Source organism: Leopardus geoffroyi, chromosome X, assembly GCF_018350155.1.
Source record: "Leopardus geoffroyi isolate Oge1 chromosome X, O.geoffroyi_Oge1_pat1.0, whole genome shotgun sequence".
In the NCBI taxonomy this organism is placed as follows: domain Eukaryota; kingdom Metazoa; phylum Chordata; class Mammalia; order Carnivora; family Felidae; genus Leopardus; species Leopardus geoffroyi.
In genome coordinates, this window is record NC_059343.1 from 47,203,299 (window position 1) to 47,230,553 (window position 27,255).

Consider the following 27,255-nt stretch of genomic DNA (forward strand, 5'->3'; position numbering starts at 1 on the left):
CCAGTATTTGGGTAGATGGAGAATTGGACAAAACCACCAGACAGGAAAGGTACTCCTGCTTTTTCTTCAACCTGAGCTCATATTCTCCATTTTATCTTTAAAAAAAATTTTAAGGTTTATTTATTTTTGAGACACAGAGAGATAGAGCACAAGTGGGGGAGGGGCAGAGAGCGAGGGAGACACAGAATCTGAAGCAGGCTCCAGGCTCCCAGCTGTCAGCACAGAGCCCAACATGAGGCTCAAAACCACGGACTGCGAGACCGTAAGATCATGATCTGAGCCAAAGTCAGATGCTTAACAAACTGAGCCACTCAGGCGCCCCTCCATTTTATCTCTCATACTTTGGTTCTTTCAGAAATAATTTACTGAAAAACACTTGCTATTAGAAACAACTAGAAGTATTTATCACTAGAATGTGAGCGCCATGAAGGCCATGATTTCTTGGTACATTTTGACTTTCAACCAGTGTTTACTGGACCAGGCACGGATACATGCCAGACATTCATCTAGGTGTGGAAATACCGTAGTGACCAAGAGGCCCAAATTCCTGTCCTCATGGAGGTGACATTCTAGTGATTACTATTTCATGATAGGCACCAGGCTAAATAATTTAAGATGTATTTCACTTATCTTTCTAAATCTGTGAAATGAGTATCTTTAATCCCCCTCCCTCCTTTTTTCGAATGTTTTATTTATTTTTGAGAGAGAGCATGAGTGCGGGAGGTACAGAGAGAGGGGGACAGAGAATCTGAAGTGGGCTCCACGCTGACAGCAGAGAACCTGATGCAAGGCTTAAACTTACAAACCACGAGATCATGACCTGAGCTGAAGATGGATGCTCAACCAACTAAGCCACCCAGGCAACCCCCCTCTTTCTCAATAGAAAAATTTAAATAACTTGCCCCAAATAATACAGCCAGCCACATGGCAGAACTTGGACTTGAACCTAGTTAGGTCTATCTGCAAAATAATGCTCTTTCCATCGAACATGTTTATCAAATAAAGGCTACTGGAAAACTGAGTATTCACTAACTTCAGATCAATTCATAAAGTAATACAATAATCACAGGGCCATAAAGAATAAATAGATTGTGAGCTTGTTAGTTGCTGTGATTTTATTATATCCATCTGGCTGTCTAGAAGCCTGCCTGGACCACAGAAAGAGCTTAATACAGAAGCAACACCACTTTCTGACCTCTGTGATACTTGACTTCCTCCAATTCATCCCAAATTCTCTTGAATTGCTAGCCTCATTCCCCACATAGTGTTAAATCCAAACTGGTATCTGACTCAGGCTGAGCTCTGTAGTCCACCTTTCCCTCTGTTCTCAATTCCAAAGCAAAAAGAAATCAGATGACGAGGAAGCATAAGAAAAGCCAATGGGAGGGGTGGATTATGTATAAGTCTGCTTTAGCAATAGAAATATGGACAGTTTATATTTCAGCTGCAGGCCTCTGTGCCTCAAAGTCTAACTGAGCTGTCAGCACAGAGCCCGACGAGGGGCTCAAACTCATGAACCACGAGATCATGACTTGAGCCGAAGCCGGACACTCAACTGACTGAGCCACCCAAGTGCCCCTAATTTCTTTTAAACTACACCACACTGTCAGTGTTAATGATATAAACATACAAGATACTGGAGTTTACATCTTAAAATTCAAAGTTAATAACACAAGTTACAAATAGAAAAAAGTTAATCATTACATCTGTGTGTGTGATTTTTCTCCTTTAACTTAGAACAGGAGGTCTGATGCCAAGTGTGCCAGGAGGTCAATGTTAGGTTTTGTATTTTTGTGTTGGGGTGTGCAGTAAAGAATTTAGCTTTGGGTCCTTGGGAATGATTGATTTTATCCCATCTTGTAATAGAAAACAGCTGTTTAGAAAGGTAGGAGTTTCCAAACACAGACATTTTGCACACTGTTTTTTATATTTAGGGTAACGACCCCCAAGATATTTGTAGAATTCTGGTATTCCAATGACACCATGCTTCATTTTCAATACCATAAAACAGTAATTCGTTATCTCCATTGTAGCTCTTCTTTCACACCATAAACATTGAGGAAGGCTAACTGGACAATATTAGTTCCTTTTCTGAAAATATAATGCCAGAGAACCTTTCCTGGAATGCAACAGACAACTTCACAATTTTGGGAATGTAGTTCAGGCCATCACTTTCATTTCTTGGAAACCAATTTCAGCAAAGTCAGCCAGTTTATCACCTTCCAAATGAGTTTCCCAAAGGCATAATTTTGCTAGAAACGAGCAAATACAACCATACATTTGTGAAGGTATTTTTGAATAAACCTGCTTTTATTCAGAGTGCCTCTCTAGATGAGTTGCAATGTCAACCAAACAGGTCAAGTATTCTATTTCAATCTTTGCTGGTGCACTGAATGCTCTTTGGATGCCAGAAGTCCCTTTTTTTAGTATCTTCAGTACCACGCCTCAGCCAAGGCAATCAATCTACATATAATAGGGCAGGTTTCCATAACGTGCATCTAATAATTCAAAGTATTCAGCTTTGTTTGGTGTAAGCCACATTATTAATCACTAGTTCCTAACATGATTCATTTTGAACATTTTTGCATAATAATTGAATCCTATGGAGTGACATAATTAAAATCTTTAAGTCCTTATAAAGTGTTTCTGCTTCAAATTGAAATATTCTGAGTCCAAGAGTAACACTATGGCAGAAGCACCTTCTGTAGTCATAATTTTGACCAACCTATATCAAAAATTTCATGACTTCCCTTAACACACAAAATCCAGGTATTTGTGAATGTACCTGTCATAGGCTCCAAGTCCCAAAGAATTAGATTCCATCAAAATTCTTAACACATGAATTATATCTAGGTGCAATTTTTCTCAAACTTTAGGGTGCATCAGAATCAGCTAGAAGACTCGTTAAAACAGATTGACAAACCCCACCTCCAGCTTCTGATATGGTAGGTCTGGACTAGGGTCTGCGAATCTGCATTTCTAACAAGTTTCCAGGTGATACAGTACTGTTGGTCAGGAACCATACTGTGAGAACTACTGGCTAGGCACAGTGAAGTGTACAGCTATATGGGGAGTGCTTATATCTATGTAGCCAACTGAGATCTAAAACTTCACAAATAACTTACTGTCCCCAAAATGTTCAGCCACCAATGTTTAACATCCTGAGCAACAGTATTTTGTACCTTTACAAATGCTTGTTCATTATGTAATTTCTGCTGTATTCAACAGACATTTTCTTAAACTACCCCCGACAAGATTTTCAAGCCCTGGCAATGCTTTCATTTACTATATAAATGCATTTCATAACAGTATCACCTACTCTGTCTGTATTCCAAAACACAGCCTATTGAAATTCCAAGCCCTATTAAAAGTTTTGTTTCAGCACTCTTCATTTTTATACACTAGTCATATTTCCTACAATGGTTTATTTTAAAATGGTGTCTTAAATTGCAGTATTTCAACAGACATATTTTATTTAGATATAGAGGAATACTCATCACTTTCACCAAGAAATAGGTTCTCTCTGATTTTCCTTTAAATATGTGATCTTCTTCAGATGATTATTGCCAGCTTTTTGATTTAAGAGAGAGAGTGAATATCTAAAACTGGTATTTGAGATACAAATGGAAGCCTTACAAATGGTAGACAACACCTCAAGCTCCATGACTGCTTTTTGCCTTAGGGCATAAAATGTATGGAGACTTAAGAACTTCAGTGTATTCTTTGTGCCATAACAGTGCCCAGAAGATGGACTAGCCTCCTCGTACAGTTCTGGTTCAGGTGCTTCGGCTGTGCTAAGAATTGTTCAATAGACCAAATTTAAGCCTTACATAGTGACCTGATATGAAGACCTTTCTGCTGAAACTGACCTCTTTACAGATATGCCTATCAGCAAATTGGCAAAAGGAAGTTTCCCAAAGACAAAAGATACCTCGGTTAAGAATTTTAAGCATATTTTAGTGTTTTTAAATTTTCATTAGTTATGTAACAACTGCTCATTCTTTCAACCAGTGCTTTCTGCACTTGCCATGTGCCCAAATACTGTGTGAGTAGATGCAAAGATCAAGTCGCCTACATATAACAGATAATCACAATATATTATGGTACAAGCCAATGGAAATATACAGAGTACTATGGAAACACAGGAGAGACTGAAATTAATATGAACTAACACGTATGTAGTAGGTTTCACATATATTATAGCTGGTAATTCTCTCGACTGTCCTGGGAAACATGGTATCACTTTCTTATCCACTTCATAAACGAAGATTCTCAAAATGAAATAATAAATTACCCAAGATCCCACTAGTGACTTGAATGCAAGTCTTTGGACTTCAATTCATTTGGTGTTTTCACTATAGCACAACAATCTCTTGTCACTGAATTAAAAAAATTATGATCTTTAAATACATGACCTTCTTGTGTGATTTTGTCACTTTTCATAGATGTGGGTGCAAGAAATATTTCATGCTTATCAAAACTACTATTAAAAAGTACAACAATCAATGATGTTTTCATTACCTATTTCTGTGTAACAAATTACCCCAAAAACTTAGTGGCTTAAAAAAAAAACATTTATTATCTCATAGTATCTGTGGGCATGGCTTAACTGGGTCCTCTGGCTCAGGGTCTCTCACAGGCTGCAATCAGAGTATTAGCCAAGGCTGCAGTCATCTCAAGGCTCAACTGGGAAGGATCCATTTCCAAGCTCACTCACTTGGCTGTTGACAGGATTCAGTTCCTTGTGGGTTGTTGGATTGAGGGCCTCAGTTCCTCACTGGCTGTTAGTTGGAGGTTGCCCTCAGTTTCTTGTCATGTGGGCCTCTCCATAGGGCAGCTCACAGTATGGCAGCTTGCTTCATCAGAGTGATCAAGCAAGAAGAGCCAGAGAAAGAGAGAGAGAGAGAGAGAGAGAGAGAGCGAGCAAACAAGATGGAAGTCATAGTTTTTTAATAACCTAATCTTGAAAGTGACATCTCATCACTTTGTTGTAGTCTGTTCATTAGAAACAAGTCACTAGGTCCAGCCCATAAACAAGGGATGGGGGGAGATTACACAAGAGTGTGAATACCAGCAGGTGGGAATCATTGGGAGCCATTGACATAAGATGGCTATCATGAATGGCAAGAGGTACTTGGTCACTGTGTCAGGAAGACACCATGGAATCATAGAGATTCCAATAAATGAAGACCATGTGGCTCAGCAAAAGGGGGCAATCAGTATTGCCAAAGGGTCTGATAGTTCAAGAGTGGTTGGAAAGTCAGAATTTTTTGTAACATTTCACAATTTTTTAAATGCTGGCAAGAAATCCATATTTTTCAAAAAAGAAATGTGTTCATATAATGCAAGTTAAATGATAGAGGGAAATGAAACATCATTCAACTAGATGATGCCTTAATATTCAGTCCAAACCCGCTATTTGATTTCAGATTCTGGTAAACACTACTGATCAAAACACTGCTGATCAATAAAGATCAATGGAGTCTTTAAAAAAATGTATGGGCCTACTGGCTGCCAGTTTGCCATCCTTGCCATAATCTTTGTAATTTCCTTTATGGTAAAAGAGTAAGGGTTTTGGTGTCTGGTATGCACATCGTGGTTCTGCCACTTCCATTGACTATGTCCTTGGGCCTATGACAAGGGCCAGAGAAATGATCCTCTGGGCTCATATTGTTAGTATTTTCATACTTGTCTCACCTAACAAGGTCCTGGAGAGACAGAGTATCCTCCTGACCTCAACACTCCCTTAACTCACATCCCTACTTCATTTTCCTCCACAGCACTTACTATACCACCTAAAATATTATATATATTTTGTCTTTTTATCTTATTGTCTGTCCTCCCCACTAGAATGTAAACTTCATAAGATCAGAAAACTGTCTTGTTCACTACTTTGTCTTCATAATCTTGAACTGTGCCTGGCACACAGGACTCGTGCAATAAATATTTATTGAATGAATTCCATTGTTCATAGTACTTAGCATGGGGTCTGGCACAAAGAAGATGCTCAAAAAATGTTACTTGAACTGAAAACCATTCACTGTCCTGAGAAGACAAACAGGATGAAATGAGGCCAGAGAATGGCAGGCAGAACACGAAGGACTCTGCAGGCCACCATCCTAAGCTTAAAGCATGAGAGTGAAATGATCTAGGTCCAACATACATGGCACCAAAGATATTCTGTTCAAAGTAATAGTAGCTGGCATTTATATAGGATTTACTATGTGCCATGTAATGTTATAAGCACCTTACTTGCATTAAATCGTTTAAGACTCACCACAAAATGTGTGATACAGGTATTATTACTACCCCTCATTTTCCAGATGAGGAAACAGAGGCACAGAGAGGTTAACTTGCCTAAGTTTACCTATCTAGTAGGGAGAAAAACAAGGATTTAAACCCAGGCAGTCTGGTTCCAAGTTCTGTTGTCTTAGCCATTATGCTCCACAAGCTAAATATAAGAAAAATATTCTGGAAAAGGTTTAGTTTGAAATGCAACTATGCTATTTTGCAATATGTTAAAGATGAAGGATTTTGGTCTCAAATATATTTAGATTTGTATCTTGGCTCAACCGTTTTCTAGCAGTGCAAACTTATGCTGATTCTGTTTTTATTTTAGCCATTAAAAAAAAGGACATTAATATATATCCTGAGAGGTGGTTGTGAGGATGAAATGACATAATGAATCTATGTAAGGTACCCAGCCCATGTGGTAGCTATTGTTACTACCACCAAGAAGGAATGTATTCTATAAATGTATTGCTAAGTAGCTACCAAACTTACTTTTACTTAACAGAGTTTTTCAATTCCACTTGGAATTTAAGTTGATTTACAGGGAATTAATATGTAACATTATAAAACACTGGTTCTAAATTCTTCCTCATCTGACCCTTAAAGCTCTCTATAGTCAATCAACCAACCAATCTCTCTCTCACAACAACCATTATTGTATACAATGTGTCCAGCCCTAAAAGCAAATCCCTGCCCTCTTGGAATTCAATTAAAAGAGAATTATATACAAACTTCTAGTTATAAAATAAATACGCTCTGGGGATGTAATGTACAGCATGGGAAAAAAGAGAATTAAATGTGATATAAAAATACTATGAAAGAGAAAAAATGAGAGGTAATTCAAGAGCATTTGGGTAGCACATCATCAACCTTGGCTGGGAAAGAGTCATATTGATTATTTTTGATCAATATGTAGGAATATGCTATGCAAGGGTGAGAGTGACATAAGAAAAGCACTATGTAAGAACACAGTATACCCAGGAAACTAAAAGTTCAGAATGGTTGGGACATTCCGAATGGTTGGACCAGGTGTGGGTAAAGACCAAGTAAGGCTGGAGAGAGTTTGGGATCAGACTGTGAAAGGCATTGTCCGCCAGGCTGAGAAGTCTGGACTTGGAAGGGTAGGTAAAAAGTAGCCAGTGTTTATCTTTGGGCACACAATGAGGTCGGCTTTGGTTTTCAGGATGATATCCCTGACAGTAATGTAGAAGACGGGCTCTTGTCCAGAAAGTGGTAAAGGAAAAAGTTAAGGCTATTTTCATGGTTCAGATAAGAAATGATGGCAGCCTAAACTAAGGCAATGGGGATGGAAGTGGCTGGACTCAGGAGACATTTTTGAGGTATAGAGGTGACAGGACTGGGTAACCAAGTGGATATGGGAGGTGACAGGAGAGTGAAGAATTAAGGACTCCATCTTTTCTGGCTTGAAATAGAAAAAAGACAAGGTTCAAAGGAAAAGAGAACACTGAAAATAGAACAAGTTTTGGGGGAAAATAATGAGCTCCATCTTGAATATTTTTTTAATTTAAGTGACCTGTAAGACATTGAGTAGCAGAGCTGAAAAGATACTTTGAAAGCTCATGAGAGAGGTTGGGGGTAGAGAAAGAGCTATAAGAATCATCAGAATATAGTTAATATTTAAAGCCATGATAATGGAGAAGATTGCTCAGGAAGTGAATATAGGAGAATATGACTGGGACAGAAGTCTTGAGAACACTGAAGCTTAAGGAAGCAGGCAGAGGAGGAGGAATAACTTAGGAAAGGAGAAAGAACTAGAGACATATAAAGAGAATCAGAAGTGAGCAGCATTATGAAATTCAAGGAAGGAAATTTAAAGAAAGGATAGCTCAATAGTGAAAATTACCTCAAAAAGGACCAAGAAAGGGTAACAGTGGAAATGGATGCGGCAGCTTCAGAATGGTGACATTAGATATCAAGTGGCAATAGGCTAGGGAATGGGAATTAATACAGTCTTCTTTGTTCATGAATAATGGTTAAAAGGGAAGAACAGGGATAAAGATAATGGCTTAAGGGAATTACAAAGTAAAGGCGAGGTTTCTGTTGTTTGAAGATTATTTGTTTATGCTGTAAGTGAAAGAAACCAGAGAGAGAGAGACAGAGAGAGAGAGAGAGAGAGAGAGAGAGAGAGAGACTGAAAAGGCAGAAAAGAAAGATTGCTAGGACTCACTCACTTCACACTTAGCTTACACATGTGCTTTATATTGGTAGTATTTGTGCATTTAGCAATGCTGGCATAGAGTGCTTAACAAATTGATTTATTATTTTTCTTCATGTATTTATTTATATTATCTGGCCAATAAAAGTACACAATCTTACACAAGAAGATACAAAAAGAAGCGGATAGGGGCAGCTGGGTGGCTCAGTTGGTTAAGTGTCTGACTTCAGCTCAGGTCATGATCTCATAGTTGGGGAGTTCGAGCCCCATGTCGGGCTCTGTGCTGTCAGTTCAGAGCTGGAGCGTGCTTCAGATTCTGTGTCTCCCTCTCTCTCTGCCCCTCCCTTGCTCATTCTCGCTTGCTCTCTCTCTCTCTCTCTCTCAAAAATACACATTAAAAAAATTTTTTTTTAAAAAGAAGGAAATAGTGTAGTGGAACTGTGGAAAGGGACTTTGAGCAATACAGACCCAGAACAGGGATTTTTATCCAGCACCTAATAGTGTCCAGACCAAAGAAATAGGAAGAATACTGGGCATTCTTGCAAGCTTGTGAGGAATAAATGAGGTATTTAAAAAGCACTTTATGTACAACTTGGTGCTCAGGAAGTAATAATAATTATTATAATAATTTTTCCTACCACTAGAGCACCTAGGAGTGGCACTGAGGGTATAAGTAAATAACCCGCAAGCATAGCAGTCATTGCTATACTGCATTTTTAGAGAATGAAAGCATAAAATGGTATCAGCTCTTGGTCAGACTTTTCAAAACTTTGATCGCTCATGTACTACCAACATGATTTCTGCCACATCCAAGTATTGTAACTTAATACTTTTCTTTAAATCAACTCATTTTTCTTTAATTGGTCCCATTCTAAAGAATTATAGCTGTGAAGTGGTGGGTTTTATGTGTTATCTTTTTTTAACCGTTAAAGTATTCATCCCCATAACCACCCCACATCATTTCCCAAACCACATTCTAAAACTGCTTTTGGCTGCTCTACTTTTGAGACCCAGGCTAGCAATTGGTCAGTTTACTTCATTTTAATGCTATTGACGATTACACTTACAAAGGTTTGCAGGACATAGCAATGAAACCAACCAAATGACAAAATTCATGCCAATAATCTTTTCATGGGCAGTCTTAAGTTACCTAACGTTAACCAGACAACCCAGCAATTTATCTTTTATTTAATACCTGCACAAACGGAAATAAGATTAGGAATAAAGACTCATTTTGTAGCTTAGTCTGAAGAACAAAACCAAGAAGAGAAATACAGTAGTGGGTTTTGTTCTGAAGCGCTAGCATTTCAGTCAAAAGAAGTGGTAAGCATGCAGATCATCCGAGTGAAAATCTGCTATCTTCAAAATAGTGGAACACTCCTCTATAAAAGCAAATCACAGCTGTTTACCTCAGCTATTAACCAGTATCTTTTAAGTGTGTACTATAAACCAGGAAGCTCTCCATCACTCCAACAACAAAGATCACCAACCAAAATCAGGAAAGAGAACTTCGTTCAGTGGTAACGAAAATAAATAATTTCTTTACGTATGTGATTTTGCAGTCAGTCTTAAATTCACTATATTAAGAGCCACACTACACACTTTTTTAGGTTACTCATACAATCCACTCTCTTAGAATTACTGACCTACCTATTCATTCAGGAAAAAAATGTGTCCTAAACCCAAAATATACAAGATATTATGGAGAATATGAAAAGATCAAAGAGTGTTTACAATGTAGCATAGGGAATAAGATTTATATATTCCCCAAATGGTAGTTCTCAGGACTGAAGAGGACTGCTGGGAATTTTTTTCCCAATATTTTATTATGAAAAACTTCAAACATTTGGCAAAGTTGAAATTTTACAGTGAGTAAATACCCACCGCTGAGATTCTACCATTTTCTCCACACTTGCTTTATCACATATCAATCCATCTTATTGTGATAAACTGCTGAGATTTTAAAAATGAGACTATGTGTGATGGAGAATTTTGGTAAGCCATATTAAGTTTGCTTCTCAAAACTTTTGACTGCTGGGGGTGCATGAACAAAAAAAGTTTGGAAACCACAAATCCATACTCCATGTTTAATTCTCCTGCCAACCTCTAATCCAAATCCATTCAGATCTCATGGCTAGCCATTTTAGGTTTCCACACCCTTGTCCACCACCTTGCTTATCCTTTCCAGCCCTCTCCAAGGCTCAGCACCAATCTGTGAAGCCTCCCCCAACTTTCAAACTCTCACCCAGAATTAACTATGCCCCCTGTAGGGGCCATATTTTTCATCATTTGCAATTAGCTAACAGTATCTGCAACTCGGTTTTGTCTTTCACTAAACTGACCTCCTTAAGTACAGGGATTTTCTTTTTTTTTTTTTTTTACCTCTGAATCCTCAGCAACAGGCATAGTACCTAGCCTACAGCAAGCACTCAATAAATGAATATAAACGAATGACCCAGCCCTGTCTTTACCAAGGAGCCAGGGAACATTTTGAGTATGGGAATGATCTAATCACATTGGCACTCTAGAAAGATTCATCTTAGAGCACCGTTGTTAAGAGCATGGGCTCTGGAGCCAGACTGCCTGGGCATGGATCCCAGAACCTCAGCTCTGCCATTAATAGCTGGGTGACTTTGGGCAAGTTTCTAAACCTCCTGTGCCTCAGTTTCCTCATTTGGAAAACAGGGATGATACTGCTTCACAGGTTGTGAGGATCAAATAAAATAATTTTGTTGTTAAAGCATATAGATTAGCACCTGACACCTACTAAGCATTCCATTAGTTAGTCATTGTTGCCAGCAACCAGGTTAATGACAATGAGGTAAAAAGTCCTTAAAGCTTGGGTGGCAGCAATGAAAACAAAGTGGAAAGAATCATCATGAATGAAGAATTTACTGAAATATGGCCAGGAAGGCAAGCAAATGAATGTCTATTATTTTTTTCTACTATATATGTTTAAGATAGCTCATGACTGGATTTTTTTATTATTAAAAACAGCTATAATCTATCCAGCCCAGGCACAGATTTGATGTGCACAAGGCGTTCTAGCATGACTGAACTATGGCCACAAACTCTATGACCACTGCAAGCTTTCAGTCTCTCAATGAGATTTTTTTCCTCATTACTCCACCCAGGACCATTTCTTTATCATTCTCAAAATTCACTGTCCTGTCTTTTAACTGTGAGCACATACCCAAGAGCCTCGGACGGGAATAGGGTTTGAGATTTTGTCCTACCCAACCCTGTACTTTTTCTTCTTCCTGCCCACCTCCTTTACTTCCCAAACCTTGCTATTCCCTACACGTAAGAACTTGAAACCTAAGAGTATGGGAAAGTATCAGAGCAGCAGGAGTGGTGCCAAGAACTGGGGAGGCTGCCAAGCTGTTCCCCAGGCCCCATAAACAGTAACCAACTACATGCAGAGATTGGACTTAACTGCCCATGGGGCCTAACATGCTTGATATTCCTTTTGCTCCTCATTCTTTCTCCTACTTAAAGCAGCCTCCTCCCAAACCCATAACCCATTCAAATCCAACCCATCCCTGAAGAACTAAATGAGATCCAACTTTTTTGAGGAAGCCTCCCCTTACAATAGTAGCCCACAGATATCCCACAACACACACACAACAGATACTGTACTTACAATCTGTACCATGAAGCATAACCACATACACACTTATACCGTTAAATAAATCTTCCATGCTTACATATTTGATTTTCCAAGGGTAGGACCCCCATGTCTCACATGTCCCTTAAACCCCTTACTCTCAGTGGTCTAATAATTGTTGAACAGTGACTGAGTCCGTGGGTTTTTAAATTTTTTGTTTAGGCTAAAGCAGGAGGAAACAGAAGCATATGCAAATGAAAAAGACTGAATGGACACATGGGTAAAAAAAAATCTTAATGGGTCAAGTGGGGGGAATGTTGTAGACGAAAGGTATTCATGTAACATTTGTTTAACTGATTTGCTGCAAGGTTGGAAAAGAGACATACGGAGGAGAGATGCCAACTGTAAAGGGCATTTCAGCTTGAGGCAGAAGACAGTAGGAGAAAGATGGGGCTACAAAAGAAATTCGGCTAAAACCCAGAGACGGGTCACTGGATAAGTGAAAGTAAAGAGAGTTATTGGGGTGACACAGGTAGAGATGTACTTCTGTTGGTCAGCGAATCGGTAGGGGGTGGTATGAAGGGGAAGGTGGATGGATAAAATGACAGTGGATAATTAGGCAAGTGGATTAGCTGATTAGGCGGTGAGTGGGTAGATGGGTGGCAGGTTAGTGGGTGGTTAGGTGTTTAGCTGGGAGGGTATAGGTGTGGGGCATATTATTTAAGATCCGGCCCCTCCCTCACCTTGACCCGGAAGCGGATGAGTGCTAGCCTCACGCAGTGGCTCAGGCAGGCCGGTGGCAGGAACCAGGCCCGTGGAGGAGGGGTGCCCTTGTTGCCCACGTGTCCCACGATCAGTTGCGCTGTCTGCCGCTCGGCCTGGCACCGACGGCCCCACTCGGCCAGCCGGTCCTTTCCCAGGCCCCCGGGAAACATGACCACCAGCTCCAGGCCGTCGCCGCCGGGATAGGCACAAGCCTGGCATAGCGCTGACAAGTAGCCCAGCATGGCGTTCCATTGGCCACCACACACCCAATCCGTCTGGTAGCCACCATAAAGCCGCGGAAGCGCCGAGCCCGCGTCCACAAGCACCCGGGCCCCGGGCAGCGGAGGGGGCGGCGGGTGCAGCCCAGGGTGCGCCTGGCCGTGGTGGTGGAAGTGGTGAGCGGGGTGATGGTGCCGAGTCGGCCCCGCGCCCCCGGAGTAGGCACCCAAGGCAGCGGGCGGGAGTGGCGGTTGCAGAGGCGCAGAGCCCCTGGCGGTGCGTGGAGCCCCGGGAGCTAGCGCTGCCGGAGGCGGCAGCTGGCGATGCTGGTGCTGTTGCTGCTGGCGCGAGACCGTGCGCGCGAGTTTGAGGAGGTCCACGGGCACCACGGCCCCGGGACAGCGCTTCTCCAGGAACTCTTGGAAGCCCTGGACGCCCATGCTTCGTCGGTGGGCAGACGAGACGGCGGCTGCGCGAGCAGGTTAGGTGGCGATCTGGGCGCGAAGCTGGGGACGGACGCGTGCGCACTCCGCGGGGGGCGAGGGGGCGGGAAAAGGATTCCCGAGGGGAGGGGTGAGCGGGCGAGGGGATGAGGGCGGGGTGGGGAGGAGACCAACAGATTGGATTTGGGTGAGGAGGAGGAGTGAGGCCGGCCGGATTTAGGGAAGGCTGAGAGGATAAAAGCGATGATGGACTCTAGTCACTCCCCCCCCGCCCCCCCCGGCCGCGCTTCACCGCTTCAAAAGGGGTGAAGGCTCTCCCTTCCACCGCCGGGAGCCATGTTGCCTAGTCTTCTCTATGGTACTCGCTTTCTAGACGGGGGAGGGGGAGCGGGGCGGGGCGGAGGGGCATCCTGGGAGTTGTAGTCTTCTCTACGGCCTCAGGATGCAGTCTAGGAACAAGATTTACCACCCCTTTCTGCCCTCGAGCTCACAGGATCCGAAGTGGTGGGGTGTGATATGTGTTTAGGATTTGCACTACAACTCCTGGCGTCCGCCTAGTTGCTTCAGGCTATTTACCGCCTTTTCCAGGAAAAGGAGTTTGGGGAGAAGTGATGCATCATGGGAAAGGAAGTAGAATGGATTAATTGAATTCAGCTAAAATATGTTAAAATTCTCCAGGAGGGAGAATTTTTTTTTTTTTTTTTTTTGCTGGGGCGTGGTGGGGGAATAATATGCGTAGCTTTTAATGAATGAGATGGGACACATGAAATTTAAAAGCGATAACCGACATTTCTGTAGTAATCCACTTAACTTTTAACTACCATAATTCTTCAAAGCATTGTTTGCCCCAATTTATGAGTGGTGAAATTGACATTATTTGCCGGACGCAGTGCAGAAACAAAATGAAATTGAGTATCCCTTTTCTTCAAAATCTCTTTGGTGTGGGAAATAAGTACAAATACAAATTAAACTTCAAGTTGTATCTTTCCAGTACTCACTGAGCTACAGTGTTGTATAGTTAGGACCTTTGTTTCTAAACCTCATTGTGAATCAATCTGTCAGGAAGCTTTTGCAAAATAACTGCAAGGGCTACAATTCCGGACGGACAGAATCATAATCTTTTGAAAAAAATAGATTTTCAGTTGATTTTTGATGTAGCACCAGTCTTCTGGCTGGCCTTTAGGGCCCACTCTCTTAGCAGGAGGAGGGCAGAAAACATGTTTTGTAATAGTAGCCAGATCTGGCTTGGAACATGAGAGATGGGAGATCATGGCAGGCAGAGTTAGAATGCAAAAGTGCAGAGCCCAAGAGTAGTAAAGATGAATGAAGTTGGAGAACAGTCTATTAGGATGCAAAAGCTGTAAAAGCTTCAAGCTCCATAAAGGAATTTATCATAAAAGAATAGTGGAGATAGAACAAGACAGATTTGCAAAGAATAAATAAATGGTGAAGCAGTGCATATAGGGAACTCTTGAAAATGACCAGTGAAAGTAGAGAACAGTAGCTTGAATGGATGAAAGATGGAAAGAATAGAGGTTTTCTAGTACAGTGAACACCTGTTGGATTGTCTGCTTAGCCCTTCTTTTCTGGGAAATGACTCTCCTCCCATTGACAGAGTTACAGCAAAAACTGTCATGTTCTTATAACCGTAGCTCAGTGGGTCACAGGTGGACAAATAATCCAAGCTGGGTCCATCAGACTCTCATTCCCTAGAAAGCTGGAATTGAACCACAGAGATCAGTTTTTCCTAAGCGTAAAACTTGGAAGCTGTCAGCAATTTTCCCACCACAGGGACAGAGGTATAAGATACTGATCTACAGAAAGAGAAGAAAAATGCAGATTCTCAGCACAGAGATGAGACATAGTCTTCACTGTGTTTAAGTTCCAGGTTATCATTCCTGAAACATTTCTAGTCCTTGGTTTCTGTGAGGCAACCCCATATACTTATTATTACTACTTTTACAAAGTAGTTAGAAACTACTTATGACCAAAAACAAAGTTCAAGACCTGATATGAGAAATAGAGTATGGCAATTTACAGACCCTAAAATACGAAATTGGCAGAGATTGGAGATATCCCACATCAGTTAATGGAAGTTGGCATTCTGTGTTATCTGGCAGCAAAGCAGTTGCTTACTGCTCTCGGGGCTCAAAACAGAGCATGGGCTTTGCTGAATTAACAGTGGTAGAACTCTGTCTCATGTCAAATGTTTCAGTGGTTCAAGTGGTTAGGAAATTGGCACTTAGGTAATTGGAATGAGGTTATCTGTGTAAGCCTCTATAGATTCCTTGTTCTCCAAATCTCCCAAATGTGATGAGGTCTCCTTCTGTAAATGGATTTAGCTGGAATCAAAGAGAGGGTAGGCATAACATTCCCAGAGCAGATCAGAAAAGAGAGGCTTTACAGCCTTGAACACAGCCTATTATTTCCTACCTAATCTCTGAACTGAAGATCTTGAGTGGAATGCTAGGGAGAATGAGCCAAGTCGTTAGGTAGAGTGCTAAGAAATAGAAACTGCAACAGGATGAGCCAGATTATTCCCTTTAGTAGATCTGAAGATTCAAAGAGCATAATTTGACAAGATTCTTGGACTGATTAGCATTCAGAGTCCCCTCAAATGAAATCCACAGGCAGTCAAATTAGGTTCTGAGGAAGTTTTATCACGAGAAAATCGTATCTAGTGAATAGGGACCAGAGTCAGAACAGCGATTTTCAAAGTTTGGTCCCTGGACTGGCGCATCAGCATCACCTACAAACTGTTAGAAATTCTCAGGCCTCACCTCAGACCTCCAGAATCAGAAACCGTGAGTGGGGCCAGCAATACTCATTTTAAGTAATGTCAAAGATAAACAAAACTCGACATTAGTTAAAGCAGTGAAAACATTTTATTCAGTAACTACTGCCAGTAGGGGAAAAAAACTGAGCTCTGTTCCCACTTGCACAGAGGTGACTAGGTGTTTTAAAGAGAGGATGAGGGAAGAAAGAGAAGGAGGGCACAAGGACTCAAGTAGAGTGAGGGAAGTGAAAAATTACAAAAAGTGGGTGATAGTGTAAAAGGGAGTAGGCCAGCTCGGTCTGCTAGCTGGCAGTTGTTGAACTTAGGATGCTATCCTCCTACAGACTGGGGGGGAGGTAAAGGCCCTAGCCTTCCTGATGATTACATTTCAAAGGAGTGGCTCTCAGGTACTTAAGAAATATCTGAGTTGTAGGAGATACATATACATCTCAAGGGGACAGGGGAAGAACTCACAAGGCTCTAAAAGGGAGGTCAGGGGCCTATCTTTAAGTGTTGGCTAGAACAAACTATAAATTCTTTTGATAGCCCTAAGCTTTCCAGATGGGAAATGGGTCATCTCAGAGACTAGCCTTAGGCTGCTAGAAGCCATACTAAAGTTTGGTCAAGTCTCTTGGTGCAGGTGTTTGAAGGGAGAGTTCATGTCAGGAAAGTTTTTGCCGGTCTCACCTCCAGGTGACTCTAATGCACTCTCAAGTTTGAGAATCGCTGCTCTTCTAGAGTATGCCCTAGGCCCAAGTACAGACTGGTTAAGTGAGAAGGTAAATTGACTCCCATAAATTTTTCTATGCCTGTAATTTATTCCTTTATTCCTATCCAGGTGCACTTCGGTGCATACTTGGTCCTGGTGGCTGATAATGGTGTGCCCTTCTTTCCTAAAGGGGAATTTTGATTGTGGTTAATCTGTTTCTCTATTTCTCATGTTAGATTTATTGTTAGTAGTTAAGTTTATTAAAGGTTGCAGGATCAAGAGGAGTTACGTTTAGCTTGTTGCTGAAGTAGACGAGGAAGGGGCAGGTCTATACCATGCTATTGCTTCCGGATGCAGAAGTTGCATCTGACTTGCAGTTGTCCGTGGATTATGTTAGGTATGGGCATTTGGGAATTGTAGATATGGGGAAGATGGCATATGTGTTGATGGACCATGAAGAAGAGAAGTATAAGTAAACATCTGTTGTTTTGTCTTCCCAGCGCCCCTTTTCTACCACCTTCTCTGCCTTATCCTCAGGGCTGCAGCAGGAGCCATCCTTCATGTACCTTCATAGAGAATTTGGGATTGAGCTGGAGGAGAGATGAAAAATCCTGGCTGCATTCAAGCATCTGATGTATTTGTTCCTAAGGCCCATCTGCATTATCCCTGGGTTTTGTGAGACACTACCATCTTTATAATAAATTCCTCTTTTTGCTTAAGCTTGTTCACATCAGATGTCTATTACTTGTACACAAGAGTCTTAACATAATACAGTTGAAACTTTATGCTGGATTGGCCAAAGAGGGTAGAGATAACATAGGCCAAAGCCCTGAAAGTTGAAGCCCTGAGAGGGGACAATAGATGTCACAGAATAGTAGTTGAAGTTCGTGCTTTGGAGCCAAGATCTGGGTTCCAATACCAGTTCAGCTCCTTATTAGCTATCTGACTTTAACAAGTTACTTAGCCTCTTGATCCCTTACTGTATCTGTGAAATAGGGATTCGTTAATTTATTCAACAGATTTGGCACCTACTACATGCCTGGAATAAAGCTGGGCACTGGGGAAAAAGCAGTTTTCGACAGGGAGCTTAGAAGTGAGATGGTAACGATACTTACCTCAGAAGCTTGTGAGGATTGTGAAGATTAAATGTGAAGATTAAATGATGTAAAGTGCTTAGCACAATAACTGGCACAGTAAGTTCCTAATAAATGTTCACTCGTGTCATGAAGGGTGGAGAGAAACATAAAGAGGTTGCACGGAGAGTTGACAGTGGACTCAATCTTCTGACATGTTCCACTTAAGTAGCAACTAGCTGTTCAGTTTCTGCAAGGGGCCCACTTAGCTTTCTCTATAGCCCAAATCCTTGGGGCCTGTTTGAGAGGCTATAGGTTCATATGGTTATAGAAAGTAGTTCATTAGAAGGTCTAATGAGGCTGCCATATTTCTTGCTTTTCTTGAACCAATAACTGGCTAATAGCAAGTAGGGAAGTCATTTGATTAATAAAGGAGACGATGACAGTGGTCCTCAACCTTAATTACATTACTGTGTGTATGTAATGATACTGGTTATAGGGATGGGACACAGACACATTTTTTATTTTCACTTGTGGTAAAATACATACAACAGAATTTACCATCTTAACCATTTTCAAGTGTGCAGTTCAGTAGTGTTAAGTATATTCACATTGTTGTGCTTTACATAGCTCTAAATAGCTTCCCAGGTGATTTTAATATGCAGTCAGGGTTGAGAACCTCTGAGCTGGAATGTAGAACCCTTACAAATACTGCTTAAATTCTTTTTTTTTTTAATTTTTTTTAAACGTTTATTTATTTTTTTTTTAATTTTTTTTTCAACGTTTATTTATTTTTGGGACAGAGAGAGACAGAGCATGAACGGGGGAGGGGCAGAGAGAGAGGGAGACACAGAATCGGAAACAGGCTCCAGGCTCTGAGCCATCAGCCCAGAGCCCGACGCGGGGCTTGAACTCACGGACCGCGAGATCGTGACCTGGCTGAAGTCGGACGCTTAACCGACTGCGCCACCCAGGCGCCCCAAACGTTTATTTATTTTTGAGACACAGAGAGACAGAGCATGAACGGGGGAGGGTCAGAGAGAGAGAGACACAGAATCTGAAACAGGCTCCAGGCTCTGAGCTGTCAGCACAGAGCCCGACGCGGGGCTCGAACTCATGGACCGCGACATCATGACCTGAGCCGAAGTCGGAAGCTTAACCGACCGAGCCACCCAGGCGCCCCAATACTGCTTAAATTCTTGAGGCTGTTTCCTTATTTGTAACGTGCATGTGAGCTAGTCCTTTCCATTTCTTTATCACAAGGTCCTGCTCCTATTTGGACCATTACTTATGCTGTACATCTTCATTTCTGTCTTGAGCTTCCTTTGTAAGACCCCACCTTCTTTTCCCCAACTACTACTAGTTCAGCTCTTTCTAAACTCTTTAGTCACAGAAAATTCTACCATCTCATTCTTTTTTTAAAACTTTTTTTAAAGTTTATTTATCTATTTTGAGAGAGACAGAGACAGTACACTGGGGCAAGGGCAGCTAGGGAGGGAGAGAAAGAATCCCAAGCAGGCTCTGTGCTGCCAGCACAGAGCCTGATGTGGGGCCCAAACCCACAAAGATCATGACCTGAGCTGAAATCAAGAATTGGACACTTAACCAACTGAACCACCCAGGTGGCTCTCTACCATTTCATGTATCTAGTGGTGTACATTTTAAATGGGTTTTATATTGTCTTATGCCCCCAACTGAAACACTTTCACTCTGAACCTCACTCTGTCACATCATCCAACACCTTTTGGGCCAATACCTAATCTCCTCCACCAACAGACCTCACATTGACTCACAAGTTGGGTCCAATTTTGTCACCTGTTTCCTCTTCTCTTAACATAGCGAATATGTAACGTCCCTTGAGTAGTTGTTACTATCATTTGAAGAAGCCTACTGTGTACCGGATATAATGCTAATAAGCTCTTTATATGCTTTTTCATTTAGTCTGGAAACAACCCCAACTGAGACAGCTATCCTTTTTACAGATAAGAAAATTGAAGCAGAAAAGTTAAGCAGTTTTCCCAAGTTCACAAAGCTAGAATAAAAACCCAGGTCTGCTGGGCTCTAAAAAGTAACTGTATTAACTGTAATAAGAATCAGGGCCCATTTCCAAACCAGCCTGGTTTCCCCAGTACAATTTTACTGTGGAAGTCACCAGAGGTATGTCACAGTGAATACAATTAAAAAATTTAGGGACAGGGGTCGCGGCTTTTATATATCCTATTTAATATTCACAACCACCTCATTTTATAAATGAGAAAGTAGAAGTTTGAGAGGTCTGCAAATCAAAACCCATGCTTGTTCCACTATGTACCTTAGGTCCTTCCTTTAGCAATCACCTAACATAGAATGCCTCAGAGTTACCGGGTCAATAAGTAAAGGTAATAGATTTTTTAAAATCCTCATCTAATTTTGGATAATTTTGATAAGCCTCTAACTCTTCCTCCAGGGCTGTTTGCATAAACATATGCATGTTTCTTCTAAGTTATCAAGTGAACAAGTGATCTGATCTCATTGGGCAGTTTCCCAAGTCACTATAGTGTGATAAATGAGAGATGTGGGAGGGAAATTTCAAAACGTACTTTTTGCTAAAGGTGTATTGTTGAAACAATGTCAATATGAAAGGAAAACTCAAGTTTGTGCAAAGGGCACATTTTGAATCCTTTATGAAACAAGCACTGGAGGGGCGCCTGGGTGGCTTGGTTGGGCTACCGACTTCGGCTCAGGTCATGATCTCAGTTCGTGGTTCGAGCCCTGTGCCGGGCTTGTGCTGACGGCTCAGAGCCTGGAGCCTGCTTCAGATTCTGTGTCTCCCCCTCTGTCTCTGCCCCTCCCCTGCTCACACTCTGTGTCTGTCTCTCAATAATAAATAAACGTTAAAAAATTAAAAAGAAACAAGCACTGGATATAACCTCATGAAAGATACATAAGAAAAGAGTACATACTAATCCTGATAATAGATGAAAACTTATTGCAAATGTATTTGCATTATTTTTCATACAGTATATCTGAGAGTTGTATGGCTTGGAGTTTTTCCCATGAGCTTGGGAGTCAGACAGACCTGGGTTTGGGTACAGGCTTCACCATTTCCTAGCTATGTTACCATGGAAAATTCTTTAATCTCTCTGATCCATAAATTTTCTCTGTAAAGTGGAGATAATAACAGACTTAGTTTATAGGATTGTTTTGTGAATTAAAAATATCACAGGTAAAGGCCTAGATAACACAACAAGTACTAAGAAAGTCATAGTGACTGTTACAATTATGGCTCATTGAGAAGGATGGAGAAGAGGTACAGCTCAAAATTTCCTGGGGTTATAAATCAAGAGGTAATACACGGCTTGGTTAATCTGTTCAGTCAGCATAATCTATAGGACTAAATTTTTTAAATCTGCTAAATTACACTGGATAAATGAAGAACCAGTTTAAGCCAGGTGATTGCAATGACTATGAAAGCATTTTAATAAGATAACATATTCATTTTATAACACAGCCTTTATTTTCTGTTTCAAAACAAAATTTCCAAGAAACAAAATACTTACAATGGCTGAGTACAAATGAAAGAAAAATCACAGTTTCAAAGAACCAAAATCAGACAACTGCTTAAAGGCAGATCACTTGGTTTACCAAAAACAATCCCCCCCAAAAGCAAAACAAAACAAAAAGTTAATGTCAAGAAAGATTAAAATTAAAATTAAGTTTAACAACATACTATATAATGCTACATTCCCCAGTTAAGAAAGGAGAGTTCACATATACAACTAAATGTTAAGTGTAGAGAAGTGGCTGAAATTCTGCATACTTCATAGTAAATTATGCATGAAAGTTTATTAATTGCATAAACTTCCTGAGTGGCTCCCATGCTGCACTAGGTCTACATGCTTAATATTCATATCAAACAAATTACAGCTTTAAGTGATTGAGCATGACAGACCTTGAACAACTGCACTTTCCGATCAGTCACTATTTTCTGCTGAGGGTACGTTCTGGACCACAAACCTCAATCTGAAATCTTAATTTATAGTGAAAAGAAATGTAACTTAAAAAAAAAAAACCTGGAAGGATGACAAGCACGCATTTAGGGGTTTATTTTACACTGGCACATTTTTTTCTCAAAAGCCCAGTTTCTCTCTTCCCTTCTTGCTTGACTTTTAGCCTTTTTGAGGTGGTTTTTAACTAAAAGAAAACCTTCCATGATGGAAGCTGTTAGTTTGTACACTCCTCCAACTATCTCAGTTGAAAATAACTTGAGTGTAACCTAGCCACTACCCCAGGCCCCTGCCTATCTTGGCTATCAGGGACCCCAACCAATGTTTGTGTTCATCCTTCACATACAAAGACTATTTCCATGGTGATCTGAAAGCATTTGGCTCCATAAAAATGTCATAGTAATTTCAAAGGATTTTACCAAGTTTGAGTGTTAACAATTTTACCAACTGGATTGGACTAAAAAAAAAATCTGAATCCCAGAAATTACATTTATCAAATCAATGGCCTTTTCTACAACCCACCCCCTTTTCTGGTTCATCTTCAAAGTGGGGGGAGGGGGGATAAAAAAAGTCTACAATAAACAACAGAATGAAAAAATGAACAACCTATTCTTAAAAAAATGGCCTGCACACCACCTCAAATCTCAAGTTTTTCTGAACCAAACAGAAGATTAAATAACTGAATCCCAAACTGATGCCAAATATACTTCAGGAATATATATAGCCTGAAATACAGCATTTGCTAAGATTAAATATGCTGTAGTGTTACACACCGTAAACATGTGAAACAAGGAACATGTGGCTTACAAACATTAGCTGAGTTTCTGGAAAAACAAAAAATGCATCATTCAGAAAAGACCACAAAGAAAGTCAATGCCTCCAATAAACTTTAGAGATCAGATAAACAGTTACCACCAACTACAATTCAACTAAAAGCATACAGCCATTTTCACAAAATGCCACTGCAAATACCTAGCAATATGCTAATATGCTGAATGACAGGCCACTGCTGTAGGATTTATCAACTATTTCACTGCGGTAGTTAAAGCAATTTCAACCCATAGCCCTTTAGGCACACAAGACAAGAAATGCATCTTTAATAAAAGATGCTAAGTTACAGGCACTGGACTGTCTAATTTAGTACTTTCTTACTATTTATTTTACAATGGACTCCTACAACTAAGTCCTACATTGCCACCAGCTGGGTGTACTTCTCTGCTCTCCATCCCCAAATCCCCAAAGCTTATTCTGCAGAGGCACATGGCTCTCATCACTTAAACACAGATTGGTGGCAGAGTGATGGTCCCACTCATCTCAAACTCATGGTTAGCACTGGGACAAGGAGGCAGGCCAGATTTGGAACCTGAAAGAATACTGAGAATCAAGGCAAAAAAGCAAGTTTCACAGGCAGTGTTTACTTGTACACCCCCAAACAGCACTGAAAACGAGGTAGATAAACAAAAGTAATTGGACTGTAATTAAATCTGGAGTTCTAAAATGATATATCCCATCATACTGCACATAACACACCACACTCAATCCAAAAATCACAGCAGAAAAGTGCCTTTTAAACTTTCACAGATAATTTTGCTGTCAAACCATTAGAATTCATGCTTGATATAAAATTGGCAAGAAAAGGATGAAAAACAAAATGGGTATTTGTTATATTACAGCAAATTACCTTAAATAGAGATTCAAGACTGCTACAAATATACATAGGGTTATTTTCATTAGATTTACACCAATACTGGTTTCATATTCTTATGATGTTAACACACAACTTCACAAACATAGCAGCATGTACTTCATGATGAAATGCTCACATTGCCACATATGGAGATACAGTACTATTCATCAGACTTGTACTTGGAGAAGTAAACATGGTGGTTGGACATACAGACTATCCCCCAAATAAACTTTACAAGCAGGATTGTTTAGTACAACCTTTTTCTCTTCTACAAAAAGGAAAATGAAAAGGATAGGTTTGTGTGGTTTTTTGGAAATGGGTAGAAGGCCCTTGTTATATAGTAGGCATTTTGTTAAGTAAGAAGGGAATTTCTGAGCTTCACCTCAAGAGTTAATTATTTCTGGGGAGGAAAATTACCTCAGCAAGGATGAAAACAGCACTATTATATGAGATAGCAAAATTATGAAATAATGCAAAACCCCTAGGTAAAAAACTAGCCAATATTTACAGTCAAAGTGACTATCATCTGAATCAAACATTTAAGTAATGGGGAAAAAATCCACAGTGGTGTGAATAACACTGTTTTCTTCATTTCCGCACAAACTCACTTTTTTCTGTATTTTTAAACTTATACATGTTACGTATACATAATGTATACATAACATATGTTAACCCAACTACTGCAGTCAGCATGGAGACAGCAGTACACTATTCACCATCTTCAAACTTTAGAAGACTACTTTTCTTTCCAGCAAAAAATCTGAAAAGATTCTAAATATTACAAGGCACTGCAAAAGTCTGCAGGCAAATGAATGATGAATTATACATAAAACAGAGGTGGTGGCAAAATGTGGGACATCTGATGCAGAGCAGCCATTAATAAATGTAATTGTGCATGTCATCCATGGAGGTTTTTTCATCCTGGGGTACACTGTTTAAAAGGATTACAACTGGAGAAGAAGGGATCTTAAAACCTGCAGGATTTTCACTTTATAGGTTGTAAGTCTCAATGTGATTACACAAGCCAACTCTTATAATGAAACACGAGCAGTTTTAAAGAATTATGGATTTTAGGTGCATTGTTTTTGTACACATGGAAAACACTGCAATGCAAGCATTTGCATTACACTAATGTCCTAAAATCACTGCAACTTGCAAACCAATACTGTAGAAGAAATTTGAAGAATCTGTACATAAGATTTAGAAAGACTCACCCAAACCAGAGTATGTTTTCATTTATGAAAAGAAACTGTGGCTCTTATCAACAGCAATTCTGAAAATGCTGCTTTAGACACCCCAAATGATAGTGACAGAACCTTCATGATGGTTAGTGTGATCCTCAGGTAAGCATTATCAGACACATTTTTTGAAAAGGGTACTGAATGTCACAAAGTAGACTATGCAAAAAACAAACAAACAAACAAGCAAACAAAACAAGAAACTACACCTATTAAGTTTTCCTTACCTGCCAAGCTCATGGGGTAAAAATTTTAGAGGAACTTGGAGGAAAATCTTTTAACAGAAATGTTGGGTAATAATTTGGAATGTTTACCAGTAGACAGAACTCATTATCAGGTAAATGTGTACTAGAAATGACCTTGAAATTTTCAGAGTGGAAAGTAAGTATTTTAAATGTGTATATGTAGTAGTTGATAAATACCATTTAAGAACTCTGTTTGGGTTTCACAGACTGAGCATTAGGTAACTCTGTGACCAGCCTTTTAAGATTATTATAGTTAACCTTCCTGAAATCCAAAAGTGTCTATTTTGACATTGCCTCACCTCCTCCTAAAACTGGATAAAACCCAGTAAAGTGCAACTTGACAGTGATCTCTCTCAGATTCTAAAGAGGCTGCCAAATCATCTAAGATCTAAAATCATTTAGGATGCTATATATACTAATAAGAAATTATAGCAACTAAAAAAAATGGTAATCAAAAAAAAAAAAAAAGCTAAGGGCAACTTAAATAGTGTCCTTTGAGGGTCTACTATCTCACTGCAGGACAGTGTATACCCCACATCTTAGAACCCTGTAAAGCCAGTGTTTCATGTGTAAGTCTCAAAACGTACAACCTGCTGTGTCAAGTACATTTTACTTCAGAAGAATGGATCAATAGAGGTGTAACTTGAATTCTCTTTGTTACGAATACAAAGATCCCCCCAAATAAGATTCGTATCAGCTGCAATATATCCCTTGCAAAAGAATGCAAGCCAAATCAATGCCTCTCAGATGCTCAAAAACAATGTAGTGTGCACATGAGAAACAAGGAGATAGCTACTTTGAATTACTATTGAAATCCTAAAGTAGCTACAGTATCTGCAGAATCAAGGAACTGTTACAGTTCTGTTTTTTCCTTTCTCTCCGCCTCACTTAAAACAAGGCTTTACTCCTACTGCTGTGACGACGGGAAGAAAATCACATTAAAAAGGGCTCATGGTCTATACTGGTTGACAAAGTTATTCTAATTTTATATACCAAAACATTTCCTGCAGCAAGTTACCCTGCCTTCTGTGAAAGGTAAACCTAAGATAAACATGTGAAGAATCCCATAAGACTCCGGCTGTTGGAGGGTCTCACTTCATCCACGTTTGGGGAGTTTCAATTTAAATAGTTTTTATACATTTTAAAGTATCATCCAGCTGCAGATAGCAGCAGTAAAAAATGGGGGCTTCTCAGCAATTCATGGAAAGTGTCCTGGAAATGTTAATGCTCAAGCTGAGCTTATTAAAGCATTCTGAACGGTATTTTTAAAAAATCAAGTATCAAAGAGGATAGGATTTGAAGTGAAAAAACATTTCTGTGTGCAGTGCTCTATGTACAAACTGCACAGTTCTATAGAATGATGAGCTATATAAAATACCACAATGAAACAAACAAAAAAAATACAGTGGAAGGTAAACTCAAACAAGGGAATATATGGCAGAACCCAAGAAGAAGAATGTTTAGTATCTTAGGTATCATGAAAATAATTCTGAAAAAATTCTCCCTTTTCTTCATCATCTACTCTGATTCATTTGGGACCAGGCGGGATGGCAGATGGATTCTGCACTGATGAAGCTGGAAATGCCTGTAAATTCATTCCCGGCTGGAATGGTCCCCCAGATTGAGTCGGAATTACTACAGACTGTTGTGGTGTTCCTGAAATTCCTACCCATTGTACTGGGTATCCTGGCCCCCCCACAGCATTATACTGACAGACATGGGGCATTCCATATGATGATAATGTCCCAGGAAATGAAGGGAGTGAGAGTCCTTGTGGCAAGGAGGTTGGGACAGCTCCACGGATTTGGGACAGAGAAGAAATCCATGTTGATGTGTAGCCCATAGTAGATGGAGTATTCTAACGAAAACAAAAATAAAAACAAAAGATCAGTTTATTTGGTAGATGCTTTTACCCATCTATATTCTTTCCTATTCTTTTTGGCTTACTACTCCCATTATTCCTATGAGCGGCTACCATTTTTGGAGCACCTTTCTGTGTGCCAAGGATAGTTGCATACCTTATTTCATTTCCTCTTCATT

At 40.2% G+C, this 27,255-nt stretch overlaps 2 protein-coding genes and 1 long non-coding RNA gene across 8 annotated transcripts in view; 1 reads left to right on the plus strand and 2 right to left on the minus strand.

The window, feature by feature from the left end:
* FAM120C (family with sequence similarity 120C) overlaps nucleotides 1-13,595 on the minus strand; it is a 126,850-nt gene extending 113,255 nt beyond the window's left edge. The window contains exons 1-2 of one of the 2 annotated variants that reach the window (XM_045472955.1): nucleotides 12,818-13,560; nucleotides 4,557-4,856 (exon numbers count right to left, since the gene is read on the minus strand). In XM_045472955.1, coding sequence (XP_045328911.1) covers nucleotides 4,839-4,856; nucleotides 12,818-13,498 — 699 coding nt within the window. In that variant the 5' untranslated portion in view covers nucleotides 13,499-13,560 and the 3' untranslated portion in view covers nucleotides 4,557-4,838. Of the gene's footprint in view, nucleotides 1-4,556; nucleotides 4,857-12,817 lie in introns of those variants that run through there. The other variant, XM_045472954.1, reaches the window with a different exon arrangement.
* A 98-nt stretch (nucleotides 13,596-13,693) lies between these two features.
* On the plus strand, nucleotides 13,694-17,705 carry LOC123595349. The gene is made up of 2 exons (XR_006711137.1): nucleotides 13,694-13,859; nucleotides 17,487-17,705. It is a non-coding gene; the product is annotated as an uncharacterized LOC123595349 (long non-coding RNA).
* Nucleotides 17,706-21,494: 3,789 nt separating this feature from the next.
* Nucleotides 21,495-27,255, minus strand: part of WNK3 (WNK lysine deficient protein kinase 3) — a 185,118-nt gene continuing 179,357 nt past the window's right edge. For all 5 annotated transcript variants that reach the window (XM_045470598.1, XM_045470599.1, XM_045470597.1 and 2 more), the window contains exon 23: nucleotides 21,495-27,073. In XM_045470598.1, coding sequence (XP_045326554.1) covers nucleotides 26,744-27,073 — 330 coding nt within the window. In that variant the 3' untranslated portion in view covers nucleotides 21,495-26,743. The remainder of the gene's footprint in view (nucleotides 27,074-27,255) is intronic.